The sequence below is a fragment of the Juglans regia genome, chromosome 6, assembly GCF_001411555.2.
Source record: "Juglans regia cultivar Chandler chromosome 6, Walnut 2.0, whole genome shotgun sequence".
In the NCBI taxonomy this organism is placed as follows: Eukaryota; Viridiplantae; Streptophyta; class Magnoliopsida; order Fagales; family Juglandaceae; genus Juglans; species Juglans regia.
This window is the reverse complement of record NC_049906.1, coordinates 3,328,793-3,343,820: the sequence shown is the minus strand read 5'-3', so window position 1 is coordinate 3,343,820 and position 15,028 is coordinate 3,328,793. Positions and strand designations below refer to the sequence as shown.

The 15,028-nt window shown below is 37.4% G+C and overlaps 1 protein-coding gene across 4 annotated transcripts; it reads left to right on the top strand.

Annotated features, from left to right (window-relative positions):
* The first annotated feature begins 481 nt into the window (after positions 1-481).
* On the top strand, positions 482-6,083 carry LOC109010662 (wall-associated receptor kinase 3-like). 4 transcript variants are annotated; one of them, XM_035690550.1, is made up of 5 exons: positions 482-589; positions 936-1,044; positions 1,782-2,791; positions 3,158-3,331; positions 4,558-6,083. In XM_035690550.1, exons 3-5 carry the CDS (start codon positions 1,831-1,833, stop codon positions 5,757-5,759), a joined length of 2,337 nt encoding a protein of 778 aa, XP_035546443.1. In that variant the 5' UTR covers positions 482-589; positions 936-1,044; positions 1,782-1,830; the 3' UTR covers positions 5,760-6,083. The 4 variants fall into 4 exon arrangements, with proteins under 4 accessions (XP_035546443.1, XP_035546444.1, XP_035546442.1 ...); XM_035690551.1 differs by having other exon boundaries at positions 1,779-2,791; XM_035690549.1 differs by having other exon boundaries at positions 936-2,791.
* Positions 6,084-15,028: the final 8,945 nt, after the last annotated feature.

The following is a 15,028-nucleotide window of genomic DNA, read 5'->3' as shown; positions in this document are numbered from 1 at the left end:
AATAAAAAATATTATAAAGTTAAAATATTGTTAGAATATAATTTTATAATATTATTTTTGTTTGGAGATTTGAAAAATTTATAATTATTTTTTTACTTTTAAATTTGAAAGTATTTGTATTTAATTGATATTTAGAAGAAGATGAGATAAGATGAGATTTTTGAGATGAAAACTTATTTCCAAACAAGCCTTTAATTATGACTCTAAGCATGCCACAAGAGGCCATTGGGTATCTAAAGGAAAAACTTGGTTTGCCAAAACTTGGTTTGCCTTGTAAAAACCTATATGATCTTGGAAAAACTTGGTTTGCCTTGTATCAGAAATGGGCGCTAAAGGACGCCAGTTTGCTTTGGTGTGATACTGATAGCTTTGGAGTAGTGGTCGGCCCTACGGCCACTAAGGGGAAATTAAAAAAAATATATGTAAATTGGCTGGAGGACACAAGTCTGCCTTGTTTATAAATGGATAATAGGTTGTTTAAAGTTCTTGAAGGACGTAGAGCGAAAGATAAAGAGAAAGCCTGGCAGCTGAAGGAAGTGGCTGATAATATTCCAAAGAGGCTAGCTAGGTGCTCCAGAGCGCGAGAGAGGTGAGGATCATATATATATAGACCTGCTATATATATAATATATATATATATATATATATGGAGAGTTATGATCTTCTCATGCAACTAATTCTCTTTTAGTGCTCGTGTTTAAAAGAATTCGTTTTACTTTCCTTAAAATGAAGGATCAGACATATAATCTAAAGTTTAAAATATCTATTTAGAACACTGTCCCTTGTAATCTTTGCCAGGTCTCGTTCTCTGTGTTTGGTGTATATATCATAAGTCCTATGATATACGACTCCCTGTTTTTCATTGTTTTTCTCTTCTACAACTCGAGCTGCTTGTTTTTCCTGAAAATGTTTATGATATGTGCATGTTTATGTAGGAGATCACAATACAGATCATGCAAAGAGTAGTGACCACGTGAATTGATGCTAATTAAAGCCGTATGTCAAAGTTCCGAGACTATGCTGACTAGATCATGACATGACCAGGTTGTTTCTGGAAATTAATCAGCTTAAATCTGATATGAAGTTGAAGTAGTTCAAGTGTTTTGTTACGGGTGATTCATGAGCTCGGTACACTGACTTTCAACTTGAAAAATCGAGCTTCTTAAAAAGTGTAATTTTCTCAAAAAAATGATATTGATAGCTTTGGAGTGGGTCGGCCCTACGGCCACTAAGGGGAAATCTGCCTAGTTATGTATCTACGCTCTTGAGCACCTCATCATGATATTCCAAAGAGGTGCTCAGGAGGAGGATCATAGACCTGCAGCTATATACGGAGTGTTATCTTCTCATGCAATTAATTATCTCTTTTAGTGCTCAGAAAAATAATCCGTCTTACTTTTCTGAAAAAGAAGGAGACAAATAATCTGAAGTTTAAAATATCTATTTAGAACAGTACTGTCCCTTCTAATCTTTGCCAGGTTCCGTTCTGTGTGTTTGATATATGACAAGTGATCCTATGATATGCATGATGTTTATGTAGTTAGTATGCAGCTACGACTCTGTGCCTGTTTTTCATTGTTTCTCTCTTCTACAATCTCGAACTGTCATGCATCCTAAGTTTAAATATGTTACATTTGGTGTAGGCTGGTATCATTCTTCTTAAACGTGCAAGATTGTTGAATGTTTTATCTTTTAGGCTTCTCTCTTTTTTTCTTTTTGTTTTTTTTTTGCTTGACTCCATAACCCCTGTATGATTTCTAATTATTCGACGCTGCCAGCAGCACAAGGAGAGATTAATTTTTAAGAAAGCACAAGAATTGAAGGAAAACCATGGCCTTCAGTGGAAAGCTTTTGCAACCTCTGCCAGTACTTGGGGTACTGATCGTGTTGATTTTAGTAGCAACAGTAGCATCTATTCCAAACTCAACCTGCAACCGTATGTGTGGAGAAGTTGAAATCCCGTACCCATTTGGAACAAGCGATGGTTGTTACCTTGACTCGACATTTCTCATCACTTGTAACAACACATTCCATCCGCCAAAACCATCTCTGGGCTCTGATTTGTTTGTCCAGGACATATCAGTATTGGATGGTGAACTGCGAGTCTGGAACCCCGTAGCCAGTCTTTGTAAAGTCCTCAAAAAGGGCGCATGCGTTGAACGGAGTGTTTACTCAAAATGCTACGCTGACCAGGAGCCTATTAGTATAAGTGTCAACTACAGTACTGGCAACTCTTCCTCGTTCAAGCTGTCAAATATTTTTCGCATCTCAAATAAGAGGAACAAGATCACTGCCGTGGGTTGTGGCGTTTATTCGTTTATTCAAGGTTCTGTGGAACAAAATGGCTTCACTACCGGATGCCTATCACTCTGTAACTCCAATGCCAGCGATGTGGTTAACGGGTCATGCTCTGGTATTGGCTGTTGTCAAACTTCTATCCCGAAAGGAGCGACCGAATTTGATCTAAGTGTTCGGAGCTTGAGCGAGTACAACACGAAAACTCTTGGCATCGGTGAATGTGCTTACGGCTTTATAGTGGATGAAAAAGCATACAACTTTTCATCCTCAGATTTCGAAGCGTTAAAGCATAGAGAGACTGTACCACTGGTGCTTGATTGGGCAGTTGGATATGAGACATGCGAAGATGCTAAGAAAAATAAGGATAGCTACGCATGTAAGGCAACGCATAGTTATTGTTACAATTCCAACAACGGCCCTGGGTATCGTTGCAATTGCTCCGATGGTTATAAAGGGAACCCATACCTCCCTGGTGGACCTGACAGTTGCCAAGGTAATCTAGCTAAGCCTTATTTTCCCCTTAATTTGGCTCATCAATTTAGTATACAGATGGTAATTTTAACATATATATATACAGTAATGCAATTAGGCCCATAATACAATTTTAAGATGTGCACGACTCGCATATATATATTTTTTTGTAAAAGATTAGGCCCATGATTAAAAATCTCAAAATTATCAATTTCTTTTAAAATTGGAATACGCGAGATTGACTTACACCTCCTAAGACAACATAAATCACTTCTTATATTATACACATATATATATATATATATTTATTTTTGTTATTTCTATATATATATATATAATGTAATTCTTGTGACGGCGTCTTGCGGCTGTCTGCATCGCTGTGTTTCAGATATCAACGAGTGCATTTCGAAACCTTGCGCTGGTAATGCAACATGCAACAACACTGATGGAAATTACAAATGTACTTGTCTACATGGGTTCGAAGGAGATGGGAGGATGCCACCCGGAATAGGTTGCAGACCTAAATTAGAAAGCCAATCTAGAATTATTCCTATTGCACTCGGTACGTATGTATTAGAATTAATTAAATATATTAATAAAGTGCGTACTATAATTTTTGAAACTCTTTTTTATTTTTATTTTTATTTTTTGCTGAATTTCTAATTTTCAAATTACATAAATTTATGGATTTGGCTTTCCAACCTCATCACTAGTTTTCCCAATATTCATTTGGTTGAAAGAAGTGGGAATTCGAGACCACTTTCGAGTAAGAAGTATAACTCATGATCTTGACCCAAATGTCAATGTGGTATAGGTAAAGTGCATGTCTGATTTAAATATAGGAATAAATTTATAAAGTTTCTATATTTAGTAGTACATGAAATCACTACAAAAAAAAGTTTAAATATGACCAGTTATTTTCTGTAAAAATAATTATTTCTTATTAAAATAAATTTATTCTCGTTGTAAATAGTTATTCTCGTCGTAAATAATCCGTCACAAATACTTGTTTTTCTTTTAAAAAATACATTGTTAATAATGTAGATAAAATAGTATCGATATTTTATTTTTCATAATAAATAATATATTAAACACCAAATTTACACTCCTTTTAATTATCCCTTGGTCAAATCAATCCTTTTGTAAATCCCCATGTCCAAAGTATTCTCTTTTGTTTGTACATAGTACTATTCCTTCCTTGAAAGTACCAAATTAAGGCAATCAATAAAATTAAGATATTATCGATCCCCCTTTTTTAACAACAATAAAAATAAAAGTCCTTGGCCAAATCAATCTTAATACTGAAGTCCTTTTTCCCCTTGCTAGTCAAATCGATCATGAGTCGAATATTCTTTGACCCCTAAATAAACTAAAAAATAAATACAATGCTAGCCATAAGTTTGTTCCTAATTACAGGGAAATATAAAAGAAGCTTAATGCACATGCTAGCTAGAGTACTCATCCTAACAATGAACCGCGTCATGAGTCTCTAGGAGTACAAGATCAGTCTCACAGCATTAATGTAAGATAAGACACCGTATATTAGGAACAACATGCAGCAATAGAAAGCAGCAGCTAACTGATCATTTCTATTCCCTTTTTGTTTCCCGACCACTGGCTAGGCTGTAATTCAAATCTTGGTTGACTATCTTAAGATATTGTTACATTTGTGGTTCTCAAGCTTCTAGAAGTATCTGGTCACAAAATAAGACGTACAATTGGATTGATAAAACAATAAATTCGAAACTGTAGAAATGGTCAAATTAATGCATGTTTTAATATGTACAGGTATTAGCATTGGCCTCTTAGTGCTCCTCCTGGGAAGTTCTTTGGTATATTGGATACTGCAGAAAAGAAAGCTCATTAAACTCAAAGAGAAGTGGTTCCAACAAAATGGTGGCCTAATGTTACAGCAAAGGCTCCCAAATCAAATAGGATCCATGGAGACAAAAGTCTTTAGCACTGAAGAACTTGAGAAGGCAACCGACAATTACAACAAGAGTCGAGTCCTTGGCCAAGGAGGCTACGGTGTTGTTTATAAAGGAATTTTGTCGGATGATAGAGTGGTTGCGATTAAAAAGTCAAAAATTGGGGATCAAAGCCAAATTGAGCAATTCATAAATGAGGTGATTGTGCTTACTCAAATCAACCATAGAAATGTGGTTAAACTATTAGGTTGTTGTTTGGAAACAGAAGTACCCATGCTAGTCTATGAATTCATCACAAATGGAACACTTTCTGATCATCTTCATGATAAAAGCCGATCTTCCTTACTCTCATGGGACAAACGCCTTAAGATAGCAACAGAAAGTGCAGGGGCCCTTGCATACTTACATTTTGAAGCTTCTATGCCAATTATACACCGAGATGTAAAAACTGCAAATATACTTTTGGATGAAAACCACACAGCAAAAGTATCAGATTTTGGAGCTTCAAGACTTGTTCCTCTTGATCAAACACAATTAACTACTTTGGTGCAAGGAACATTAGGATACTTGGACCCTGAATACTTTCATACTAGTCATCTAACAGAAAAAAGTGATGTCTATAGTTTTGGTGTTGTATTAGCAGAGTTACTGACTGGTAAGAAAGTGATTTCTTTGGATAGGCCTGAAAGTGAGAGAAATTTGGCAACATACTTTGTTTCTATGGTAAAAGATGATCGCTTAGCAGAAGTTCTTGATGACAACATTCAAAATGGAAGTCATATCGAAGAACTAAAGAAAGTTGCTAATGTTGCGAAAAGATGCCTCAGCGTTAAAGGAGATGATAGGCCTAGTATGAAGGAGGTGGCGGTGGAGCTCGATGGACTGAGAGTTCAAGGAAAGAAGGCAAGGAAAGAGGCTAATGTCAACACAGAAGAGAGAGAGTATTTTCTTCATCCATCCACACACTCTTTAAGCATTGATGTTGGCGTTGGCTATTCTTCCACAAGTACCATTGATAGCATGGGAAATCAAGTACTAAAACCAACAGATGATGGCAGATAATCCATTAGTCCTTAAGCCACAATCAACCAGCATCTTCCTCCAAGTCAACGGATGATAGTAGATTTCGGTCTCTTTGCATGCAGTGTTCAAGTTTTCTCAATATAGATCTTTTTGTATGTTCTCTCATGGTTTGCTAATTTGTATTATTGGGAGCTTTTGTACGTACGAGTGAGCAAGTCCAGTATATTGCTCATCAATTAGGTGTGCGCTTTGAGCTGGGCCCTTTCATCATGTGTGTTCTAAGTTTTTATTTGTGAATTATGGGTAGATTAATTAATGTAACTTAAATATTAGTGTTTGGTGAGAAAAGAATTTATACTTTCATCATGTTCTTTTTTTTCCATTGTCTTAAAAAAAGAAAATTCTATATATCATACTATCATCTCACTTTTATCCTACTAAGTATGATGTGACACGTTTATCACCATTAAATGATCATTTATTGCATGCTTCTTTATCATCTAATGATGATGAATGTGCAACATACCATGCTTAATATTATCAAAATAGAATGAGAGTATGGTGTATAGTATTACTCTTTTAAAAAACATATTTCCTAACAGCCCCAAGATGGGTGATGGGGGCATGCATGAGTAATAGCATTGAATGTAGACTCGTCAGAGCCATTACTGCGTGCTCTTCCTATCACGCTCACAGTAGGAGAACGACATAGAAATTTATGGGTCTCGATTGATCGGTCAACTTTTTAATTTCTATCAGTTTAATTTTAGCCGTTTGATGTTAATGACAACTCATCATGAACAACCCATAAGATCGTACTCTTTTCATCTGGAGCTACCAATTAATGGCATGTAATAATAATGACACGAATTATTTATATAATTATTTTACAACTCTATTTCAATTTATGATTATTTTCCAAAAATATATATGATTAAAAAAGAAATTATAAAGAATTGTGTCCATGGGTTGTGTCAACTGTGAAGACAAAGTACTAGAAGAGAACATGATCATTATCGTCTTGAAAAAATCCAAGTTCTCGCCATGGACTTGTCCCCAAGCTTTTGCAATTAGTCCCATTGATTGGAATGCTGATACTCTTTGCGATGCTGTTGACGGAAGTGCATAGCAGCAGCTCAAGCCAAGTCTGGATTTCTATTTCCAGTTGTGTAACATCCTAATAGAATGCCCACATCATTATATATAATGAATAAGAACTTTTCACTCTCAAATAATGTGAGATTTTATACACTATTTACCGTTATCCTTATCATATAGAGTATCTCCCCTTAAGTTAAAGTTATTTCATAACTTAGTTGTTAGGAGCTTAGTTGCAATTATGAGAATAAGGAATGAATTGTAGATTTGAGATGAAGATGAATGGGTAACTGTAATTGTATTTCAAAAGCTAAAATGGCTGGGTGATTCGAGGGAACCCAAAACCTCAGTGAAAATAACATTGGTTCATACTCGTGTTCCATTCAGTACTCATGTTCTCCTTTCTAACAAACTGATGATATAAAATGACCAAATTGACCCTCTAACCCATTACATGTCTTCTGCCCCTCCAACTCTATTAAAATAAAACTAAATCGTTTCACCGTTAACATTAAACTATGTCATTTCAAGACTTACAAAACACTGTGTTTTATTACTGACTTAGCTACATCGTTTCATCTAGGGATAAGTCTTCTCCCCCCACGATTTCCTTCTTCATTTCTTGTCGTTCTCACTCTCTACTCTTCCAAAGGTTTCTGCTTTACCCTTCTTTCGTGGTTGCCATTGCCAAGAGCTTGACACCCACCACTGGAACAGAGAGAGAGAGAGAGAGAGAGACTGGTGGCGATAAGGAGGCGTTGATGATGGTGGATCTAAGTGGGTTATAGAAGTGAGCTAGATGTGGGGGTTCCTTGGCAGTGTGTGCATGTCGAGGTGGCGAACGGTGGTGCTAGAAGCCCTAACTAGAAGGATCGGAGGACGTGGGACAGAGAGAGGTCTACGAGAGGTGGGAGAAGCCAAGGGAGAGAGAGGGGTTCACCGCTGCCAATGTCGGACCAACACAGGGAGCAACGACGACAGGCGATGGTGGCACAACGTCACCAGATTGGCTACCAAGAGAATGACAGAGAGAAGAGGCGAATGAGGGAGATATGTATTGGAGAATAAATCACAATAGCATACAAATAAAGGAAAAGAGATTGACATCACATGACATTCACTCTGCTGCTTACATTTATATTCGTAATTCTGTTATTTGTTTTTGATTTGCTGAGTTGTATATAGAGGGCACTATTGTCTTTTCATAGCTAGAGTTAGTTAGAATATTCTTTCCTCTTTTGTATATATGTACGTACTGTTTAATTCCAATGGAAATACACAAAATACAGAGAATATTTTCATTTTGCTGTTGTTCTTCCTCTGTGCTCTTCCCTTCCATTTCCTTTTGTTACATGGTACCAGAGCTCCATCGATCCGATGGCAAATGTATAAGATGAAAATATTTCAAAATCTACCCATGACAAACTTTTCCCAAATAGATACCTCAATTTCTCAGACCCTTTCAACCCATTCCAAATCAAGAATGGCGATAATCCAATTGCTGTCCTGGTTTCTGATCTTCTCACTATTGATAACTATGTCAGCTGGTCACTTTCCATTAGTTGCGCTCTTCGTGCCAAGAATAAACTAGGGTTTATCAATGGCACATTGCTTAAACCAACTACTTCCTCAGACCCTCTTTTCGAAGCTTGGGGGAGATGCAACGATTTAGTTGTCTCATGGTTGCAGAATTCTATAAGTTCTTCTGTGAAATCCAGCTTGGCTTTAGTTGATGATTCTCAAACTTTGTGGTTGGAACTTCAAGACGATTCACTCAACAAAACGGTCCTTGAATTTTCCAACTCAAATGACATTTAGCTAGTCTATCCCAAAATCAAGATCCTGTTAATATCTATTTTGGTAATCTTAAAGGATTATGGGATGAACTTTTTGTTTATGATTCTATTCCTAACTGTGAATGTGGCAAACTAAAGATTCTTCATGACCGATATGACCGTAATTGTGTCATCCAATTTATCATGGGTTTGTCTGATTCTTACTCTCACACTAGAGACCATATCATGTTGCTTGACCATTTACCTCCTTTTAACCATGTTTTCTCAATGGTTTAGCAACAAGAACGCCAACATCAAATCATTTCCACTCCCAAACCCTCTGATTCATGGTCATGCAAGCCAAACCCTTTTATAATTCCTCCAAAACCCCTGCCAAATTCAGTAACCAGAAAAACAATCGCCCTTATTACTCCCATTGTAAAATCCCAGGTTATTACTATGATACTTGCTTCAAGGCAGGTAATGCTGATCCACCACAATGCCCAACATTGCCACATGACTGGTCATAGCATGGATAAATGCTATAAATTAAATGGTTATCCCCCTGGACATAAGCTCCATGGCAAAACCAAGCATGTTGTAGCAGCTGTCACTCATCCTCGAGCACATTCAGACAGTGACCATGATGAAGACTCAACTGACTCCATGACTCTCACCAAGATCCAGTACCAGCAACTCATTGCCCTTCTACATTCCAAGGACACTAGCTTAGCCATGGCCTCACTAACAATAGCTCAACCTTTTGCTTAACCTTTAAATAACCACGTCAGCTCTTCACGAGTTTCTGGTATGGCCACTTGTCTCTCTACTCACACACAACACCCTTCACTGCCACACACCTCATCTTGGATACTTGACACAAGTGCAACAGATCACATGATTTGCTGCACTTCCTTTTTCACATCCATTACAGCAACTACTTGTTATCAAGTCAAATTACCAAATGAAGAAGCTGTCCCTGTTACCCATATTGGTGTAGTAAGACTTTCTAACCATTTGGTTCTAAATAATGTCCTATGTGTTCCTTCATTTCATTTCAACTTATTGTCTGCCAAGAAACGTGCCCAAGATAATTGTTGCTTCCTAATTTTTATGTCCAACTCTTGTTTTCTCCAGTACTTAGCATTTTGGACAACGATTGGGATAGGTAAAGTTAGAGGCCGTCTTTATCACCTCCGCAGGTCACAAGTGTCACCTTCAGCTCTAGTTGATGCTTTAATTTCATTCAACAATATCCTTCCACCTATGCCTCTGCCACTCGCACAAATCCCATTTCCGACTTATGGCACTATCGACTTGGCCATACTTCCTTTTCAAGATTAGTTTTGATTACTGATCCTATTGTAAGAAACAGTTTGAAATTCATTACCATTTACCTTTTTCTCAATCACAGCTTTCATCTTTACATGCCATTGATATCATTCACTGTGATATATGGGGTCCCAAGTCCACCATTGCAAATGATGGATCTCGATATTTCCTCACCATCCTTGATGATTATTCTCAGACAACTTGGGTTTGTATGCTTAAAAATAAATCAGACACAAGGTCTTGCGTTGTCCCTTTTTGCAACTTAATTGAAACCCAATTCAAAACTAAAGTGAAGGTTCTTAGAAGTGTCAATGGAACCGAGTTTCAAATGAGAGAATTTTTTAAAAACAAAGGCATTATACACCAAAATAATTGTGTGGAGACTCCCAAACAAAATGGAAGAGTGGAAAGAAAACACCAACATATCATGAATGTTGCTTGAGCATTGAAATTCCAGTCAAACATCCCCCTTCAATTCTAGACTGACTGTGTTCTCACAGTAGTTTATCTTATCAATCGAACACCCACCCCTCTTTTGCAAAATAAAACCCCTTATGAGACTCTCCTCAATGATCCACCAAAGTACAACCATTTAAAAGTACTTGGATGCCTTGCTTATGCCTCTACTTTGTCTCATGGGAGGAAAAAGTTTGATCCTCGAGGCAAAGCATGTGTGTTCTTAGGCTATCCTTTTGGTGTCAAAGCATACAAATTACTTGATCTCCAAACTAGGCAAGTATTTTTGTACTGAGATGTCCAATTCCATGAAACCACCTTCTCATTCCATCTCACTCATTCTCCTTCCTTTCCTATTTCCTTTTCTTCTCTACTCCCTATTCTTTCAAACCTACCACATTCCATACCAGTTTCCCTACCATCAATTCCTCAAACACCTATCTCCTCCACTTCAGACAGCCCTTCCTCTCCAATTGTTTCCCCCTCCCCACCATCATCTTCCATTCCCAATCCACCACCCCTCGCTACCTTCTCTCCCTTTCTTCCTCAAAGGTCAACTACAACTCGAAGTGCTCCTCAATACCTGCAGGATTTTCATTACCAAAGGACTGCACTAACTACACCTATTACAGAGTTAAACAAGCAGCTACTGTCCCCTTTAGTTAAGCCTTTTTCACCACACAACACTCTTTTATACCATGCTTTCTCACCAACACATCAAACTTTCTCAACCACTATCTCATCACACATTGAACCCAAGACTTATAAACAAGCCCTTAGGGGGACCCTGGATGGTGCAAAGCAATGGATCTTGAGCTGGCTGCCTTGGAAGCAAACAATACTTGGCAACTCACTAATTTACCTCATGGGAAAATTCCCATTGATTGCAAGTACATTTATAAGATAAAGTACAATTCAGATGGGAGTGTTGAAAGGTTGAAGGCACGACTAGTAGCTAAAGGCTACACTCAACTTGAAGGGGTGGATTATAAAGAGTCATTCTCTCCTGTTACAAAATTGGTCACCGTGAGATGTCTTCTTGCAATTGCATCAATCAAAGGCTAGCATTTACATCAATTTGATGTAAATAATACCTTCTTACATGGGGATCTCAATGAAGACATTTACATGAACAAACCCCTTGTTACACCAATGGATCTCCTCACCAAGTTTGTAAATTACTCAATAGTTTATATGGCCTCAAGCAAGTATCGAGGCAATGGTATTCCAAGTTCTCAACTATTCTAAATGACTCAAGTTTTTCCCAATCCAAGGCTGATTACAACCTTTTTACCTGAGAAACACATGGCATCTTTGTTGCCATCCTTGTGTATGTTGATGACATATTGGTGGCAAGTAATGACCTTGATTCTGTCCACGCATTGAAGTCCCTTTTACATAGAAAATTCAAGATTAAGGACCTAGGCAAACTAAGGTACTTTCTTGGGATTGAAATTGCAAAATCCTCCAAAGGAATTTATCTTTGTCAACGAAAGTACACACTGGACATCCTAGCAGACTCAAGCAATCTCAATAGCAACACAGCTAAAGTTCCCATGGACAAAATCTTAAATTGACTCAGTCTACTGGGATACCACTACATGATCCAAGTATTTACAGACGCATGATTGGTCGTCTTCTATATCTCACTATATCTCGACCTGACATAAGCTTTAGTGTCCAAACTCTAAGTCAATTCATAGCCACCCCCACTGATGTTCATCTCTTGACAGCACAAAAAGTGCTTCGATACCTCAAAACTGCTCCTGGTCAGGGCCTTTTCCTCCATAGTTCCTCCTCTTTCAGCTTGAGGCAGACTACGACTCTGACTAGGCCTCTTGCCCAGATACAAGAAGATTTGTCAGTGGTTATTGCGTGTTCCTTGGCTATTTTTTAATCTCTTGGAAGTCCAAGAAGCAAGCTGTTGTTTCCCAATCCACGGCAGAAGCAGAATATCGTTCCATGGCAGTAACTTGTTCAGAATTAACATGGCTCAGGTTCATCTTGGCTGCCCTTCAAGTTCACCATCCACAAGCTACCCTGATCCATTATCATAACCAAGCCGCCATACATATTGTTGCGAATCCCATCTTCCATGAACGTAATAAACATATCGAGCTCGACTGCCATCTAATTAGAGACAAAATTCAAGATGACAGTGTATGCACTCGTTATGTCCCAAGTTCTGCTCAGGTTACCGATACCATGACCAAAGCTCTATCATCTAAAGTCCTTCAACTTCATTTATCCAAGATGGTAGTCGTAAATTTTTACGCTCCATCTTGTGGGGGGCTATTGGAGAATGAATCACAATAGCACACAAATAAAGGAAAAGAGATTGCCATCACATGACATTCACTTTGTTGCTTACATTTACGTATATGTAAGAGAGCACTACTGTCTTTGCATAGCTAGAGTTAGTTAGAATATTCTTTCCTCTTTTGTATATATGTACATACTGTTTCATTCCAATGTTAATACACGAAACAAAAAATATTTTCATTCTGCAGTTGTTCTTCCTCTGTGCTCTTCCCTTCTATTTCCTTTTGTTACAATATGGAGGAGAAGACTTACTAGCAGCTTCGTACGACGTTGCCAGCAACCATGGGGTAGAGCTAGTGACAAATAAGATGGATAATTGGATTGACCAAATAGGAAATTCGAAACTACTGAATGGCCAAAATACATGTTTTTAATATGTGCAGGCATAATGCTCTTTGCCGGAAGTTCATTGGTATATTGAGAACTGCAAAGAGAAAGCTCATTAAACTCAAAGAAAAGTGGTTCCAAACAATGGTGGCCTAATGTTACAGCAGAGACTCCTAAATCATGCAAGATCCATGGAGATAGCAAAAATCTTCAACATTGAAGAACTTGAGAAGGCAACTGAAAATTACAACAAGAGTGGAGTCATTGGCCAAGGAGGCTATGGTGTTGTTTACAAAGGGATATTGTTGGCCAATAGGGGTTGCTATTAAAACTTCTTTGGTATACTAAGGACTAAAGGATTATCTTCGATCAACCATCTTTTACACACTAAAACCAATGGAAGATAAAGTAGATAATCCTTTAGTCCTTAAAACTGGCCAGTAAACTCAATCAGCCAGCATCTTTCACCAAGTCAACTAATGATGGTAGATTTCGGTCTCTTTGCATGCATTATTTAAGTTTTCTCCATATATTGTATGTTAAAAGTTTTCTCTCATGGTCTGCTTTGCATTATTTTGAGCTTTTGAATGTACGAGCGAGCAAGTCCAATAGTACTACTCATCATGTGTACTATGTTTTTATTAACTGTGAATTATGTGTAGATTCTTAATTTTCTCAAAACATATTTGCTAATAGCCCCAAGATGAGCCATGGGGGCATGAGTAATATCATTAAATGTAGACATGATGTGAGAGCCATCACGGCTGATCTCCCTGATCTTACGCTCGCAACCGAAGAAGACATGGAAATTGATGGTCTCAATTGGACTAAAAACCCAAGGAAAAAAATGTAATTTATAAACAAGAGTGATTATGAAAAAATAGGTGGCCGGTCGCTTTGTTTTTCGTAATTGATATTACCCTATGGATTAGTAATTTAATTTATTTTTGGTCCTTAGAATAAGATACTGCATGTATGCACATAGCTACAATGGTCTATTATAGGAGCTACAGTGGCAAATGAACGAAATTCTTGAGGTAATTTATAATGATTTAAGACTTTTAAACCATAATAAGACTGATTCTATAGAATATAAATCAGAAATGATTCAAGATTCACCAATTTGTTTATTTTTCAAACTTGCATGAACCCTAATTTCAATAACTTCTTAATTTACCACAATATATAGAGCGCATCAAAGTTTCATTAATCTTCTACCCACGGTTTGAGTTTAAAAGAATGCTCTAAATTTGCTACGTAATTGATAATGTCATTTTGATCATGAACATCCATCCATCGTGTCCCGGGAGCTGATAGCTTGGAGAAAAACTGATGTTACCAGTTAACAATTAAGTAACATCATAAAACGGGAGAAAAATGAGACAAATTGATATGTACAAGCAGAGATATCAAATGAAGGAAATGAAAGGACACAGAGACTTACGTGCCACACTCTTTTAAATATATTATATATTTATTTATTTATTTTAAAAGATTCTTTATTGGTTTTAAACTTTGGATAATTAAAATAAAGAAAACATGTGGTGCCCTCGACATGTGGTTTTAAATAAAAGATTCTTTATTGGTTTTAAAAGCTGAGAGTTCACTCGACACACACTTGACACTCTGCTCGAGTGGTATGGCATCCGGAAAATTTGCTCGACACTCACTCAACAGTCAACTCGAGTTTTGAAATTAGGGCTCCCTGCCATTTGATATAAATACATGTTTCTTTTTTTTATGTATTTTTGTGTTTTGGATTCATTTGGACCGGCCAGAACTCATAGAGGACGCTAGCTAGAGAGAGACCTCCTTGTGAGCTCCATTTGTGAGCTTGAGAGCTCATTTGGGTGTATTGGCGCTTTGGGATTAAGGAGTATTTTGTTATACCTCTCTTTGTACTCTATCATTGTTAGTGAATTCCTTTGAAGATCGACTCAGTCAATGGATGTAGGCTATGTTCTAAGCCGAACCACTTAAATGTTGGTGTCTTTGTGT

Excerpts from the sequence above, each read along its gene's own strand:
- LOC109010662 (XM_035690550.1), top strand. The coding sequence starts at position 1,831 with ATGGCCTTCAGTGGAAAGCTTTTGCAACCTCTGCCAGTACTTGGGGTA. Across the intron at positions 2,792-3,157 it reads TGGACCTGACAGTTGCCAAG|ATATCAACGAGTGCATTTCG; the intron begins GTAATCTAGCTA and ends GCTGTGTTTCAG. Across the intron at positions 3,332-4,557 it reads AATTATTCCTATTGCACTCG|GTATTAGCATTGGCCTCTTA; the intron begins GTACGTATGTAT and ends TAATATGTACAG.